General features: G+C 42.5%; 1 protein-coding gene across 3 annotated transcripts in view; it reads left to right on the plus strand.

The window, feature by feature from the left end:
- The window catches only part of TNC (tenascin C), a 94569-nt gene that overhangs the window by 59679 nt on the left and 20042 nt on the right, over positions 1-14848 (plus strand). For 2 of the 3 annotated variants that reach the window (XM_062207695.1, XM_062207696.1), the window contains one exon: positions 8831-9103. In XM_062207695.1, coding sequence (XP_062063679.1) covers positions 8831-9103 — 273 coding nt within the window. Of the gene's footprint in view, positions 1-6899; positions 7173-8830; positions 9104-14848 lie in introns of all 3 variants that reach the window. The other variant, XM_062207693.1, reaches the window with a different exon arrangement.

A 14848-nucleotide genomic window follows, 5' to 3' on the forward strand; every position in this document is an offset into this window, starting at 1 on the left:
CTGATTGGCGGGCAACGTGCTCAGACCCTGATGGTCCAAACAACCACAGGTATTTCCCATTATGAGTTCTTTGCTGTCTACTGAACTTCCTCTGAGTAGCACTCCACAAGTCACCCACTAGCCACTCTTCAACTTCCTAGAGTTTGATAGAGCCAGCCAAATCAAAGCTTTAAAGCTCTCAGATAACCCTCGCGCCAAATTAAAGGATTTTAGTGTCAATCTTTTTTTCCTAAATATTGACTCACATCTGGAGTTGCTCTGTTTGTTTGTATGGAGTTAACGTGACTTGCTTTGGTTGAATTTCTAAACCATCCTTTCATCTGATCTTGAATAATCTTTTCAAATACCACTCATTACCATCTGCCTGTGGTCTTTCTAATCAAAATTTGCCTGCATCGTATTCAAAGAGGTATGCGCATGCCATTTTTGGTTCAGTTGGAATGATCTAATCTCTTTCTCCCTAAGAGGATTTTAAATAATGGTGTCCCTAGCATGTGGCAAAGAAAATTTGATCACTCTCCAAGAAATGCATGAGATGATTCAGTGGCCTCATCTCCTTGAAACTTTCTTTTGTCTGGATTCCCTACAAACACTGCTCCTTTTTGACACTGACTGCGTCAAGCATGTTTTGTCACCCACTGATACCTGTGGCCAAGCATCAGAATCTTTTTCCCACCCATCATCTTGTCCAAATCCCAGTGCATGAAGTGAACATCCAGATTCAGTTTCTGAACATCTCTATCTTTCCTAGAAGCCGACAGCATGCCAAGGAATTGTCTCAAAGGGTTAGAGCTGGTAGGAGAAAAATGTTCCTTGTTTGCATGGAATATTGCTCACATCCTAACTACATTCTGTTTCTCAATGTTTTCTTGCATCTTACTTTTCGGCTTGATTGTACCCTCTGAGAGGCAACCGGAGCTCAAACTGACCTCAGGAAATTAAATCATTCTGCATGATGAATGTGCTGGCATTGTCAGTCTTTGGTAGCATGAGAAGCTTACCAGCATCCTCAAATGAGGATTTGCAACAAAAAATAGGGAAAGGGCAGAGCTCCATTTGGGGGTACCTTATCTCTTGTGTGGTTGAGGAAATTCGCCAATACTATAGATGAAAACTGTAGTTTCATTAGCTTCTCAATGTAATTGAGAAGTAGAAAATCCCATGTCATTGCTTATGGACACATTCTAATTCTGAGGCAGACTCTTTTTGTCCTTTGAGCATCAAGTTATGCAGTGCAGTTGTACCAAGTTTGTCTAAATGAGCTCCTCCTCTCCTCCAAATTCAGGAGCTAAAGAAAAACAACTCCCTAGTCCTTGGAAGAAATAGTCTTCCTCTTTCCACCCCCAAATCCTGATCTTAAAATAGCAAACCTCCAGGAAACTGGCCCCTCTAAAACACAGCCTGAATTGAATCTGTTTTTACATCAGTATTATTTGATAAAGGAGCTTTTGGGGGCCAGTCCTACATAGACATAGCAATTGACAGTAGCCATATAGGACCCTTACATTAAATGAGTTGATTTCATCATCAATGATTGAGATTTAAGGCACAAGAGAAATTTAACCTCGGTGGAAACAACCACCTTTACATAGTATCCAATAAATAAGTTTGATAATCAAAAATGCAATAACTTGAAGTTTTCCTATAACTTTTGAATCTACCAAGAATTTTTTAATGGGAGCCTCCTTTACCTTTACACAATATTTAAGGTGATATATAGGTTTCCCACAGTGCATGCATTTGGATTCTTAAATACTGTACAGAATTCCTCTTGTATGAATATTGGTCTTTAGCTTGCACAATCCAAGTAGATCAAAAGAAGATTAAATAAGAACTCCAAAGTAACTTTTGCTAAAGCATGATTGGTAGAACACCAGGTCTTTGAAATGTTCCAAAAATCTTCCTCAGATAACAAACCCATTGATGGATAATTTTTAAAGCATGGGGCTAAAAAAAATGCATAACTTACAGAACCCATCTGTCAGAGCCTTTAAAATGCTAATATGTTTTGTGAATGTCTATAATGAGATATAATTTCCAGTGTTTACCATGTACTTTTCAACATGAAGTTGTCTTGTCTTGGGACATCTTACAGGGCTAGTGTTCCAACAGAAACTTTCAAAATCAGAACTTAATACCAATTATATTAATCCTATCTGCTGCTCTAGTGGCTTATTCACTTTCCTTCATATACAACAAGCAAATGCTTGTGTCCATACTTTAAAAGTACCCTCAGAGGAAGATATATAGATATATAGATCTATATATATCTACATATAGATATATATCTATATCTACATATCTATATATATATATATATACACATATAGCTATCTATATATATCTTTGTTCTGATTATATATTATAATTAATGCAGGTGAGGACATAGTTTAATATACTTCCATTTCTGCAAATATTTGGAGATATTAATGCTTTCAAATTCTGTGGCTACATTCTGGGTAAATCCATTGCTTGCTCTAATAATGTCTCTTTCTCTCTGTCCATGTTCCTTCCCTTCAGAGCCAGAACCACAGTTGGGCACGCTAATCTTTAGCAATATTACTCCTCACAGCTTCAACGTCTCCTGGACCACTCGAGCTGGGCTTTTTGCAAAGATTGTTATCAATGTGAGCGATGTTCACTCGCTGCACGAGGCCCATAAATTCACAGTCTCAGGAGATGTGCAGCAAGCTTACATCACAGGCTTGGTGGAGAACACTGGCTATGACGTTAGTGTGGCAGGGACCACCTGGGCTGGCGACTCCACCAGACCCCTCACTGCCTTTGTCATTACAGGTACTCAATCAGAGGTTCTCACGTATCTGTTTAGAATGCTGACACAGGAAAAGGGGGAGATGGAGATAGACACTGGGGGAAAATTCAATTCAAAACAGAGTTTTCACTCTAATTGCAAACTTTTCAGTTTTTAATTGACGAATAATAACTGTATATATTTATGGGGTATAGTATGATCTTTGAAATACGTATGCATTCTGGGATGAAGAGATCAAGCTAATTAACATAGCCATCACCTCACTTACATTTTTGTGTGTGCATGGTGAGAACATTTAAAATCTTCTCTTTTATATTTTGAAATATACATTATTATAACCTATGGCCATCATGCTGTACAAAAGATCACTAAACCTTATGTGTCGTCTCCACCTGAACTTTGTAACCTTTGGCCAACATTTTCCATTTCCGCATGCCCCATTCTCCTCTCCACTTCTATGAGTTCAACATCTTTAGATTCTACACAGAAGTGAGATCATACATTCCCTGTCTCTGTGTGAGACATGTTTCACTTCACAAAACATCCTCCAGGCCCATCTATGTTGTCACAAAGGACAGAATTCCCTTCTTTTATAAAGCCTACTACTATTCCATTTTGTGACTGCACCATCCAATTCATCCACCTATGACACCTCTGTTGTAATGCAGCATTACTGACAACAGCCAATGTTACCGTCTAAGTCAAGAGAGAAGAGATATCATTGCAAAGTAGAGGTCTTTCACAGCAACATTTCAAAACCTGAAACTCAACAGCTACATAAAGTTTTCAGGGATTTTTTTGTGCCTAGTTTTTTAGTTGTCTGATCCAGAGTTTGGAGATTCTGTCTAAAAGAGTGAATTATAATTTAATAAGGCCTAGAACAGGAATTTTGTCCATAAATCATGCTAGGTAAAACAGTTCATAAACTACCTATACCAGAATAATCTTTATCTTTAGAAAAGCTTCTTGGGCATTTGGCCAAATGGCATTCTACATTAGAGTGTCTGGGTTCAATATTTAATTCCAGCTCCTGAGTCCAATTTCCTGCTAATCCAAACCTCAAAAGGAGCCAACACGTGGTAGTTCAAGTAGTAGGGGCTCTGTCACCCACTCCAGCCCCGTCTCAGTCACTGTAGGCATTTGGGGAGTGAATCAACAAATGGGAGATTCTCCTGTCTCTCCCTTAAAAAGCATCTTTTAAAAAATCTTTTTAGAACTAACAACTACAACATACTGAAGCTTCAATTCAGTATTCTGACAAATAAATTCTTAAATTAATTGAACCTTATCCATTCATTGACCTTGATTTTTAAATTCCCTTTATATTGCATAAACAACGGTTATTTATTTTCTTTCCTGATATTATCCTAAGTCAATGGCAACAACTGCACATGGTGTCAGTTTTCCTGATCTCCAGGCTGAAGTCTCAGAAAGCATTTAGAAGTATCTTGCCTTCCATTAAAGACAATTTTCAAGAGACAGACTTTGCCATTTGACTTTGACATTAAACCAGGTCTCTCTCGAAATTGAAATTGCTATAAATATGTTAATAAGGTTAATTAAATATTTAATTGGAAGCATTAAGGTATCCAGAAAGAATGAGTATTTTTAGGTTAAGCCTGCAAGGTTTCTAAACTTCTCCCACATTTTTAGCTATATAAACTTAACAAGTACTTAAGTTGTTTGAACCCTATTTCCTTCTATATGGAAAGAAGATACCCACCAGCACCTCCTGCAACCTGTCTCTGGATTAAGTAGGTGTGGGTACCTGGCAACTGGTATGCATTTTATAGATTCTGGGTCCTTTCTATTGCCTCCCAACAGTATAAGCAAAGTATAACCAAAGAGCCTAAATACAGAGTTATGCAATCACAACTTCCCTATTAATTTTAAGAGAATAATGGATTTTTATCATTTGAGAAGGCAGGAAGGAGGGAAGGAGGGAGGCAAGGAGACTGTTCCCTTCCACTGGTTCACTCCCCAAATGCTAGCAACATCCAGGACTGGACCAGGTTGAAATCTGGAGCTGAGAATTCGATGCAGGTTTCCCCTGTGGGTGACAGAATCCGACTACTTGAGTAGTCTCCCAGGATCTGCATTAGCAGGAAGCTGGAGTCAGCAGTCAAACCCAGGCAATCCAATGTGGAACATGGTTGTCCTAGGCAGCATCTTAACTGCTAGATAAAACACCCAACTCTGCACATTTTAGTGTTAGATTAAAAAGTAATTATTTTTTCTATCCAGTTTCTAATGTGAGATAAATGAGTCACATCCATCTTCAAAGACAGAATCTGGTAACTTGTTCAGAAAAATGGGAAGCGTAGGTATGAGATGAGATGCTCACTGCCCAGGAGGGGAGGAATGGCCACAGATCCCATCAGGCCCTTACTTGTAGCCTCTTGCAGGACCTCCCACAGAAGAAAAGAAGGCTGGGAGAGTAGGGCTTGGAAATCTAGAGGTCTTTACAGCTTTGTCTCAGCTAATCCTTGCTGTGAAAAGAGTCTGCATTGTAACAGCTTGTTAAAAAAGAAAAAAAAAATCTACATAGGAGGGACTCCAAGAAACAAGTCCTTGATTGACTAATTAGCCTAAACACCCTCATTTTCCTTGGAATCTGCTGCTTTGATGTTGGGGAGGTGCAAAAAAGGGCAACTATGAAAGAGAGGCTCACTTATCTAAACAAAACCCTGCAACAGAATTCGAAACCCTTGTCTCTCAGACCAAGACGACTGTTTGTGCTGCATTTGTGATCATCTTTGCCTTTGATAGAGTTATGGTTCTTGAGAGCTCTTTACATGGAAAAAAAAAAAAAGACTCAAAAGAAACACCAAGTGTTTCAAAATAAGTACAGGAAGCCCAAACCACAGCAAAACCGAAGTCCCTGCTTAGCAGATGAAGGTATGCATTCACTTATTCACTCAGTCACCAAACATTTCTTTTTAAAACATTTTTCTTTGTATTCCATAAAATTAGACCCTGGGCATTATTGCAAGGTCATTTAGCTCTTTGAACGTTTCCATGCACCTGCAATGGAAAAGAGGTTCTAAACTGGACAAGCCTTGGCCATGGAATTCCCATCCCCAGCCCCTCGGATTTATATATATATGTGTGTGTTCACCATTACACGTGCTGTTAACTTAATAGAGAGGAGGTGCTGAGCCTTCTCCACTGTTCCTGCTACTGACTCAGAGCTTATTAGCACTGACAGGTTTTGCTAATTAGATGTTGCCTTGGGGTATGGATAAGAACACAGAAGTTGGAGTCAGAAGCCCCAGCTAGAGCCCAGCTTAGTTACCCAGTGGGTGCGTGATCTTGGATAAGTCATGATCTCTCTGTTTCCTTCCTCATCACTGTCAGGATTAAACAGGATAATGAACATAAAGCCTCATCAACTGAATAATTACCAACAGGAACTTGTTGATACAACCTCACTCTTTTTGGGAATCTGAATATACAAAATAACCCTTTGGTTCCTGAGAAAGAAGAGTGCCTGGGACACAGATGTTTGGTGAATGAATGAAAAAAGGGGTGACAGACCTCACTGAAGACCCAGATATATCCTTACTTTCTAACTTTATCCAGGAAAACAGGGGGGAAAAATAGCAAATTCTACCTTTATGTCAACTTGTAAGGGTATTTCACTAAATGGCCTAACCAACTTGATTCAAAATGTGAGCTAGAAGTGGGATAGAAACATACGAAGTACAGCAAAAAGACAAACAGAAAACTGACTTGCCTCATGACTGAAGGCAGTAGGGAATAGAGGAAGGAGTCCGAACCCAACATAAGAGATCCTTCTTACACTGGGAGAAAACCATGGCCTTCAGAATCAGATACAATCGAAAACTTTGCCCTGTCTCACAACAGCTTATGACTATCTACCTCCCTGAAACTCAGTGTTCTCACCTGTAAAATGGGGCAGGTACCTATCGCAGAGACTTGTTAGGAGGATGATACATGCTAACACTATCTGGCACCCAATAAGCTCTTACTAAATATTCATTTTCTGAGTATAACACACTGAATGATTGACAGGGTATCTGCTGGTGTTCTTGGAAACGGGTACTATCCTCGCAAAGTCAGTGCTGCTAACCTGCATTATTTTTACCCCTCCCCCTTCTTTCAGAGGCCCTGCCCCTTCTGGAAAACCTAACCATTTCCGACATTAATCCCTACGGGTTCACAGTTTCCTGGATGGCATCGGAGCATGCCTTTGACAGCTTCCTAGTTACGGTGGTGGATTCTGGGAAGCTGCTGGACCCCCAGGAATTCACACTTTCAGGAACCCAGAGGAAGCTGGAGCTCAGAGGCCTCATAACCGGCATTGGCTATGAGGTTATGGTCTCTGGCTTCACCCAAGGGCATCAAACCAAGCCCTTGAGGGCTGAGGTTGTCACAGGTATTTCAATTCAAGTGAGCCATTCTCTCCTCTTCCCAGTCCCCTTCCATCTGTCTACCAGATCACCGTGATTTTAACATCTTTGTCAATATTCCCTACTTACTCCATAGATGTGGACTGTTTTGTCACGTCCTCCCATACTCCCCCATGTCTTATGTATCTAATGAACACTCCCTACTGCCACCCTAGCAATGAGAAGGTCGAAATGTTTCCACTTGGTGTCCCAAATCCTTGCAGACCATGTCTTGTCCATAGCTCTTACATACTTACTCCATGTCACTTTCCCTTGTGTTTATCCTGGCTGGTCCCCAGCTACATTTCAGCCTTCTCAGGAAAAATATACCAATGAGTATATTTTGAAAATGTACGTGAAACTTTTGCCACCTCAAAGTCTCAAAAGTGATCTTAACAAATTTACCCAGGGAGTTCATTACTGGCAAACCATGTATGAACTGATATCAATAAACACTAACATCAGGGAGAATCTTCAACACAGACTAAATCCATAATTTTCACATGATTAATAATTCCTAGAGAAATAAAACAGTAAGAATTTTAACAGTCAGAAAGCTGTGTTTCCCAAAGTCTCTCTAAAAATGAAAAGTCTTACGTGATGAAGGAGTTCCATGTTCACGTTTCTAGTGTTCCATGTTTGGGAACATTGAGTTAGACAAAGTTCAGCAGGATCTTTGACCATGAGGCTTTTCAGAACATCTTAATGTGCATTGTGTGTCTCCAAGAGGAACTCCTCCAGGTTTATTGATAATGGATGCCTTTTAAGGAAGAAGATCAAGTAGAAAGTTTGCTTTGAGCACACTTTGGGAAACTCGACTCTAAATTTACCTTGAAATAGAGTTTTGTCGTTAAGGCAATCCAAGAGGAAACGTTGGGGCAAAAATTCAAGGTATCTTCAGAAAGTTCATGGAAAATGTGTATTCCAAGCATGGATTTCATTTTTTGTACCACAATAAACATATCTTTAAATTCCACTTTCCCATAAACTTTTTGAATTATACTTAAATGTATCACCGGAGGTTCAAAGCCTCAGTTCTACCATCTGAACATTTACGTAATGGTTAAAACGGCAAGGAAAGAAAGTCAAGGAAGAACGAATAGCAGGGAGTTGGAACCTTCTTTTGTAGAACAGATCCAAGAACAAAGCAAAAAGACCAAAGCAGTTTAAAAGCCATTTTGGTCAGGCTCAAGGGAAATGTAATCAGAAGTGTCATCATGGGCAACTCCACAGATCATTAATGCTGGTTTATTTGTCTTTTCAAGAAGGTCTCACAGAGGATGGGCATTCAGCCACGGGAAGACAGAGAGCAAATGTAAACAAGTTACTGGCTTTGAACTTGTTTAATAATGCATGGGAGGGACCAATGCTGAGTCCAGATGTGGATTTATAGAATTGCTTTTAGACAAAACTCACATACGCAAGCATACATGTAGCCTGTATTGACTGTGTTAACACCATCTCTCCCCTCTCCTAGCCCTACTAGACTTGTTCATGTTGAGTGATTTTGTGTTTGGTATATCAGGATACTTCTGTCCTGAAAGCTGGGGCATCACTGCACTCTGATACCCTCACTGGAGAAAGCACTCCACGGCTGCTAAATGTTGTTCCTTCCTCCCTTCCCCTCCATTTTCTCCCTCTCTAGAAGCCGAACCAGAAGTGGATAACCTTCTGGTTTCAGATGCCACCCCAGATGGTTTCCGTCTGTCCTGGACAGCTGACGAAGGGATGTTTGACAGTTTTGTTCTCAAAATAAGAGACACCAAAAAGCAGTCTGAGCCACTGGAAATAATCCTACCTGCCCTTGAACGTACCAGGGATGTTACAGGTCTCAGAGAGGCGACTGAATATGAAATCGAACTCTATGGAATAAGCAATGGGAGGCGATCCCAGCCAGTCAGTGCTATAGCAACAACAGGTACCGTAAACAAACAGGAAAAAAACAAGAAAAGTCATGAACTGAGGGTTTTCTTCCCACAGGTGTCCATGATCACAAGAATATTGGATGCACACAAGCTTGCCTTCAAACCCTGGCTCTTTCAATTATTGATTGGGGTATCTTGGACAATTTGGTTGTCTTTATGCAGAAAGAGTGTGGTGCCTATGACTTAAGAGGATTGTAAGGATGAAACAGGATAATTCACATAGAGCCCATATCAGAAGGCCTGGCACATGGCAGGAGCTGGGCAAGTGAGAGCTATTCATGTTGTCATCAATACCTTATCATCATTATAATTATCACATATTTTAGATTCCCAAGACTCTTCTTTCCTACCTAGAGTGTAGTCCATAGAAAATGAAATTTAAATATATTTTGTGTAAAACCTTTTTTAAATCCGTGCATACCATTAGTCTTCAAAAAGCTTGTGGAAAATGTATATTATGAAAAACCTCTGCATAGATTTCAATGTGTTTTTTGCACCAAAATAAACTTATTCTTTATTCCATTTTCCATGAACTTTTTGAAAAATGCATCTACTATTTATTTTTTTATTATTTATTTGACAGGTAGAGTTATAGACAGTGAGAGAGACAGAGAGAAAGGTCTTCCTTCCATTGGTCCACTCCCCAAATGGCCGCTACAACCGGCACTACACCGATCCAAAGCCAGGAGCCAGGTACTTCTTTCTGGTCTCCCATGCGAGTACAGGGGCCCAAGCACTTGGGCCATCCTCCACTGCCCTCCCGGGCCACAGCAGAAAGCTGGACTGGAAAAGGAGCAACCGGGACTAGAATCTGGCACCCATATGGGATGCTGGCACCGCAAGGCAGAGAATTAACCAAGTGAGCCATGGCACCGGTCCCCCCATGTACTATTTCTTCATATTTTATCCAGAGATGCATTTTACTGTGCTTTGGCCAAGAATTGTAGCTCCACAAGGTAGGGTTAACGAGGAAGTGTCAATGCACCTGTCAAGATTAAGATTTAGCCCAGATTCCATGTCAATAATCAGTGTGATGGCCGGCATGGAAGAAGCAGAGACCTCACTAACTTTATCCCATACTGGTAACAACTCAAAAAGGCACTGAGAGAGGGAAAGGAAAGTCATTTTACATGTGAGCTGTTCCAAGGAGAAAGAAGTGCTTAATAACATGTCTTTTCTAACAATAATAGTAAGACTAACGTGCCTCCTTAGAGAAAAAAGGAAGGGCCTGCAGATGGGGTGTGTGTGATTTACTTAAGGACACAGCTCCTTCAAAGAGGAACCAAAGGAAAAGCTCACAAAATCACAGGCAGAGAGCAAAAGAACCTGGGAAATGATGTAGCTCGGGGTCTCGCTTGTACATGAAGATGTGATGCCCAGAAAGGTGCAGTGAATGGTGGAAGCTACACAACTAGATCTCAAGTAGAACTCAAAAGACCAAGTCATTTTAACAGAAAAAACCCTGTTCCTTATTGTCAGGGACACCTGATCCCAGAGAAGGTCTGAGTCTGCTCCTCCCTGTGGCTGCCCATCAAATGCCTCCAGATCAGAGGCAGAGCCAGATTTTGACCTGGGTTTATAAACACCACTCTTCAAAGTTTACATCTGATCACCGATTTTGTTTTGCTGACTTTTTTTTTCTAGCAGTCCTGCAGTTCTAAAGCACAAGAGAATGAATAATCATGAGCTACTTTTTTTTTTAAGAACAAAAAGAAAGAAAAGGCAGAGTCATTTCTGAAAAGCTCTCTCTCTTTGATTCCCTTTTCTGGGGCCTTGTAGATTACAGCCAAAGAAAAGAGTGCGTGTGTGTGTGTGTGCGCACACATATATGTGCACTTGCACACCTGCGCTCCAGGACCCGGAGGGGGCAGATGTCTAATTTCTATCTTCACCTTGTGAGCTTTATAAAGTTTCCATTCTGTTTTTCTTCCTTTCTCCTCTCTTCTCTGGCATCCCTCAGGATTTTGCAAACCCATCTCTGTGTTGTGCTAGCCCTCTTCCTTCTGGTGAGGAGTGGCTGTGGCTCCACCTCTGGCTCAAAAGCACCATGGCCCTCTCTCCGGAGCAGGAGCCCAACCGCTGAGAGGCAGTGTTGCCTCCTGGCTAAGCCAGCACTCTCTGAACAGACTTGTTGGAGTCCAAACCTGTTACCAGCTGTGTGACCTCGGACACAACTCCTTTCCTCACTGAGCCTCAATTTCCTCATCTGGAAAATAGGATTTAACTCAAAGGTCTGCCTGCCATGAATTTTAAATAAGATCGTGAATGGGCCAGCGCCGCGGCTCACTAGGCTAATCCTCCGCCTTGCGGTGCCGGCACACCGGGTTCTAGTCCCGGTCAGGGCACCGATCCTGTCCCGGTTGCCCCTCTTCCAGGCCAGCTCTCTGCTGTGGCCAGGGAGTGCAGTGGAGGATGGCCCAAGTCCTTGGGCCCTGCACCCCATGGGAGACCAGGAGAAGCACCTGGCTCCTGCCATCGGAACAGCGCGGTGCGCCGGCCGCAGCACACCTACCGCGGCGGCCATTGGAGGGTGAACCAACGGCAAAAAGGAAGGCCTTTCTCTCTGTCTCTCTCTCACTGTCCACTCTGCCTGTCAAAAAAAAAAAAAAAAAAAGATCGTGAATGGCAGGTGTTTAGCAGAATTCCCTTGTACATACTAACCATATTAGCTATTATTATGCTTGGTTTTTATTTTTTTATTTTTATTTTTAAATTTTTTATTTTAATTTTTTATTTTTATTATTATGCTACAAATTTTAGTTTTAATGGACTATACTTGTTTCAAAATTATAAAGTTAAAAATGTATACAGTGAAATCTCTATTCTACTGTATCTCTCCACTCAGCTGCTCTATCTAAAAGCAACCAATAGTACCAATTCCTTATGTCCTTCAAGAAATACACAATTAGACAAAATTAGACATAAATTTATATTACATTTTTACCTTTTCAGGAGGGTACAATGTTTAACATAGTACCCATTCTTCCATACTTTGTTTCGTGTTTGTTTATTTTTTAGTTGATCTCAGAGACTATCCCCTAGACATTATTTATTAACCAGTTCCCTATTGATGAACTCTGAGGTTATTACGTTATTGTTCATTTATCGGTTCATCCTAGCAATTGCAATGGCTTCTCTTCATCTCTGCAGTTTGAGCCTCTTCCTGCCAACAGCCTCAGCTCCCTTTAGAGAGACACGGAGGTGCCCAGTGCTCCTTCTGCCTCCAGGAAGTTTTTTTTTTTTTTTTTTTTTTTTATTTTTGACAGGCAGAGTGGACAGCGAGAGAGAGACAGAGAGAAAGGTCTTCCTTTTGCCGTTGGTTCACCCTCCAATGGCCGCCGCGGTAGGCGCGCTGCGGCCGGCGCACCGCGCTGTTCCGATGGCAGGAGCCAGGTGCTTCTCCTGGTCTCCCATGCGGGTGCAGGGCCCAAGGACTTGGGCCATCCTCCACTGCACTCCCTGGCCACAGCAGAGAGCTGGCCTGGAAGAGGGGCAACCGGGACAGGATCGGTGCCCCGACCGGGACCAGAACCCGGTGTGCCGGCGCCGCAAGGCGGAGGATTAGCCTGTTGAGCCACGGCGCCGGCCGCCTCCAGGAAGTTAAATGTCAGTGAGCTCGTCCCCATCGTGAGGATCCCCAGCGTGCACAAAATAGGGAAGATATAGTAGCTCCTGAGTAAGGTGGCTCTGCGCTTCTCTTCCGGAGGCTCCTACAGCCCACCTCAGGTGTACAGAGTGAGGACCCAGAACAGTTTCTTGAACCTGTCCCACCCTGACCCCCACACATGTACTCTTCGTACTCTCTTCCACCCCTGAGGCCTACAGGGTGTTCAGTCCCTCTCCTCCTAACTCCCAGAAGGTGCCCCCACTCCCAGCCTCACCCATTTTTGCCTGCCAAGCAGCCTCTCAGCTCCTCAGCTTGGTTCCAGTCCAGATGAACTTGAAGCCACCCACAACAGAGCTGAGAGGCCGTCGTGCCCAGGGGCCTGGGTCAGAGGGTCTGCGGACACGTCTGCTTGGCATCCTTGTGCATGACACAAGCCCTTTGTGCTCAGTACCTCTGACTCTGACTCACATGCTCCCCCCAGAAGCATGAACGTAATAACCACCAATTGAGTAACTGACACACTTGACCTCATTGAACCTCCATGACACAGGCAGATCCAAGTCCCGTTTCACAGATGTGAAAACTGAGGCCTCAGGGGCCAACATATTTGTAAGTAGTGAAGCCAGAGCAGAATTCAAACCCAGGTGGTTCCAACTCCAAAAATCCTTGCTCTGAAATCAGACTGCCTATAGTAGTTGACCCTTTACCTTTGCACAGGACCTAACACATTAAATGTTCCATAAAAATACATTGGTCAATGGCTTCATAGGAAAGTCATCCACTCCAGATTTTGGAAGGCACTTTTTTATGGAGAGAGTAAATAGAAGTCCACTTCAATCTCCTTGGGAATGCTTAGCTTATCAATTCTTGAAATTTCTCTAATGGAGTTTTATTTATTTATTTTTGAAAACTGACAGTCTCCTTGAAAAGAGACAAGACGCGTTGTCTGGCCTGGGTCTCCCCAACTTTTCAATTGCTGTGATTCAGTTGCTCTGTGTATAGCATCTGTTGTAAGGGCCCTATTCATGGCAAAAAAGACACACATAGAAAGTTCTGAGTTCCAAAAACATCACCCCCTTTGACCCTAGAATTCCACCACCAGCGGAGCCATTCTTCCAAGTTGTGCACAGCTGTCTTCCCACGGCTACTTGTGCCAATCACATCTCCCAGGACTGTGATGGACAAGGTTGCTTATTCCTATTGTATCAAGATAGCGCAGAAATTATTACCACTTTGCAGATGAGAAAACTGGGATCCAGGGATGAAAGCTTTGGCTATTAGCTACGCCTCCTAAAAAGTGCCAGAACCCAGAGCCATGAGGTTTTCAGTAAGAACAAAAGCCAGAATGAGCCAGGATGGCAGAGGAGACCCTGAGGCTGGAGTTCATACACTTTTACTGGGGTTTCATTCTCAGTGGGATTCATCCATACCTTTCCAGGGGGAGTACCCTAGAATTCACAGCAAGGAAAGAAAATAGAGAGGGGGCAATCATTTTCATGCAGTTCTCACAAGAAGCCAGATACCATGCCAGGAGTTTTATTTTCATTATTTCTGCTAATCCGCAAAACATTCCTGTGGATGGGTTCCACTTTCCCCTCTGGACGGATGGAGCAACTAGAGCTCGCAGAAGTGAAGGGACATGCCCCCGGTTACCCAGCCTCTCAGTGGTATTTGGACAATCAGGATCTTGCAGGCTCCAGGGACCTTGTGGTTTCCAAAACTTTCCATGGAGAGGGCAAAAACCCAGGCAGCCGCAGAATCTGGGGGTGGCATGCAGGTCACAGAAGAAAGCTGAAAAGGGAGATGTCTTAGAGATTAAGACATGGGGAGGGGAACAAATCTCTCTAAACGTCTGTGGGTTTCAGAGCTTAATGAGCAACGTGGGTTGGAGACAGGAAAAGATGAGGAAGGAGCTCCCTAGAGCCTGAAAATTGTTTCCTGAATTTTCTGGTTAAGCTTGGTCAACTGAACGGGGTGAAACCTAAGCCAAAAACCACACGAGATGAGCCAAGGAAGCTGGTTTTGAGGGTGGGTAGTATTTGGAGCCCTGTGGCTTCCTTTCCCAACAGGTAGACCCGGTGTCCGTTGCGTGTTGACTTTGGGGAGGATCTCAGGCTGTTCTTCTGGACTG

Source organism: Lepus europaeus, chromosome 12, assembly GCF_033115175.1.
Source record: "Lepus europaeus isolate LE1 chromosome 12, mLepTim1.pri, whole genome shotgun sequence".
In the NCBI taxonomy this organism is placed as follows: Eukaryota; Metazoa; Chordata; class Mammalia; order Lagomorpha; family Leporidae; genus Lepus; species Lepus europaeus.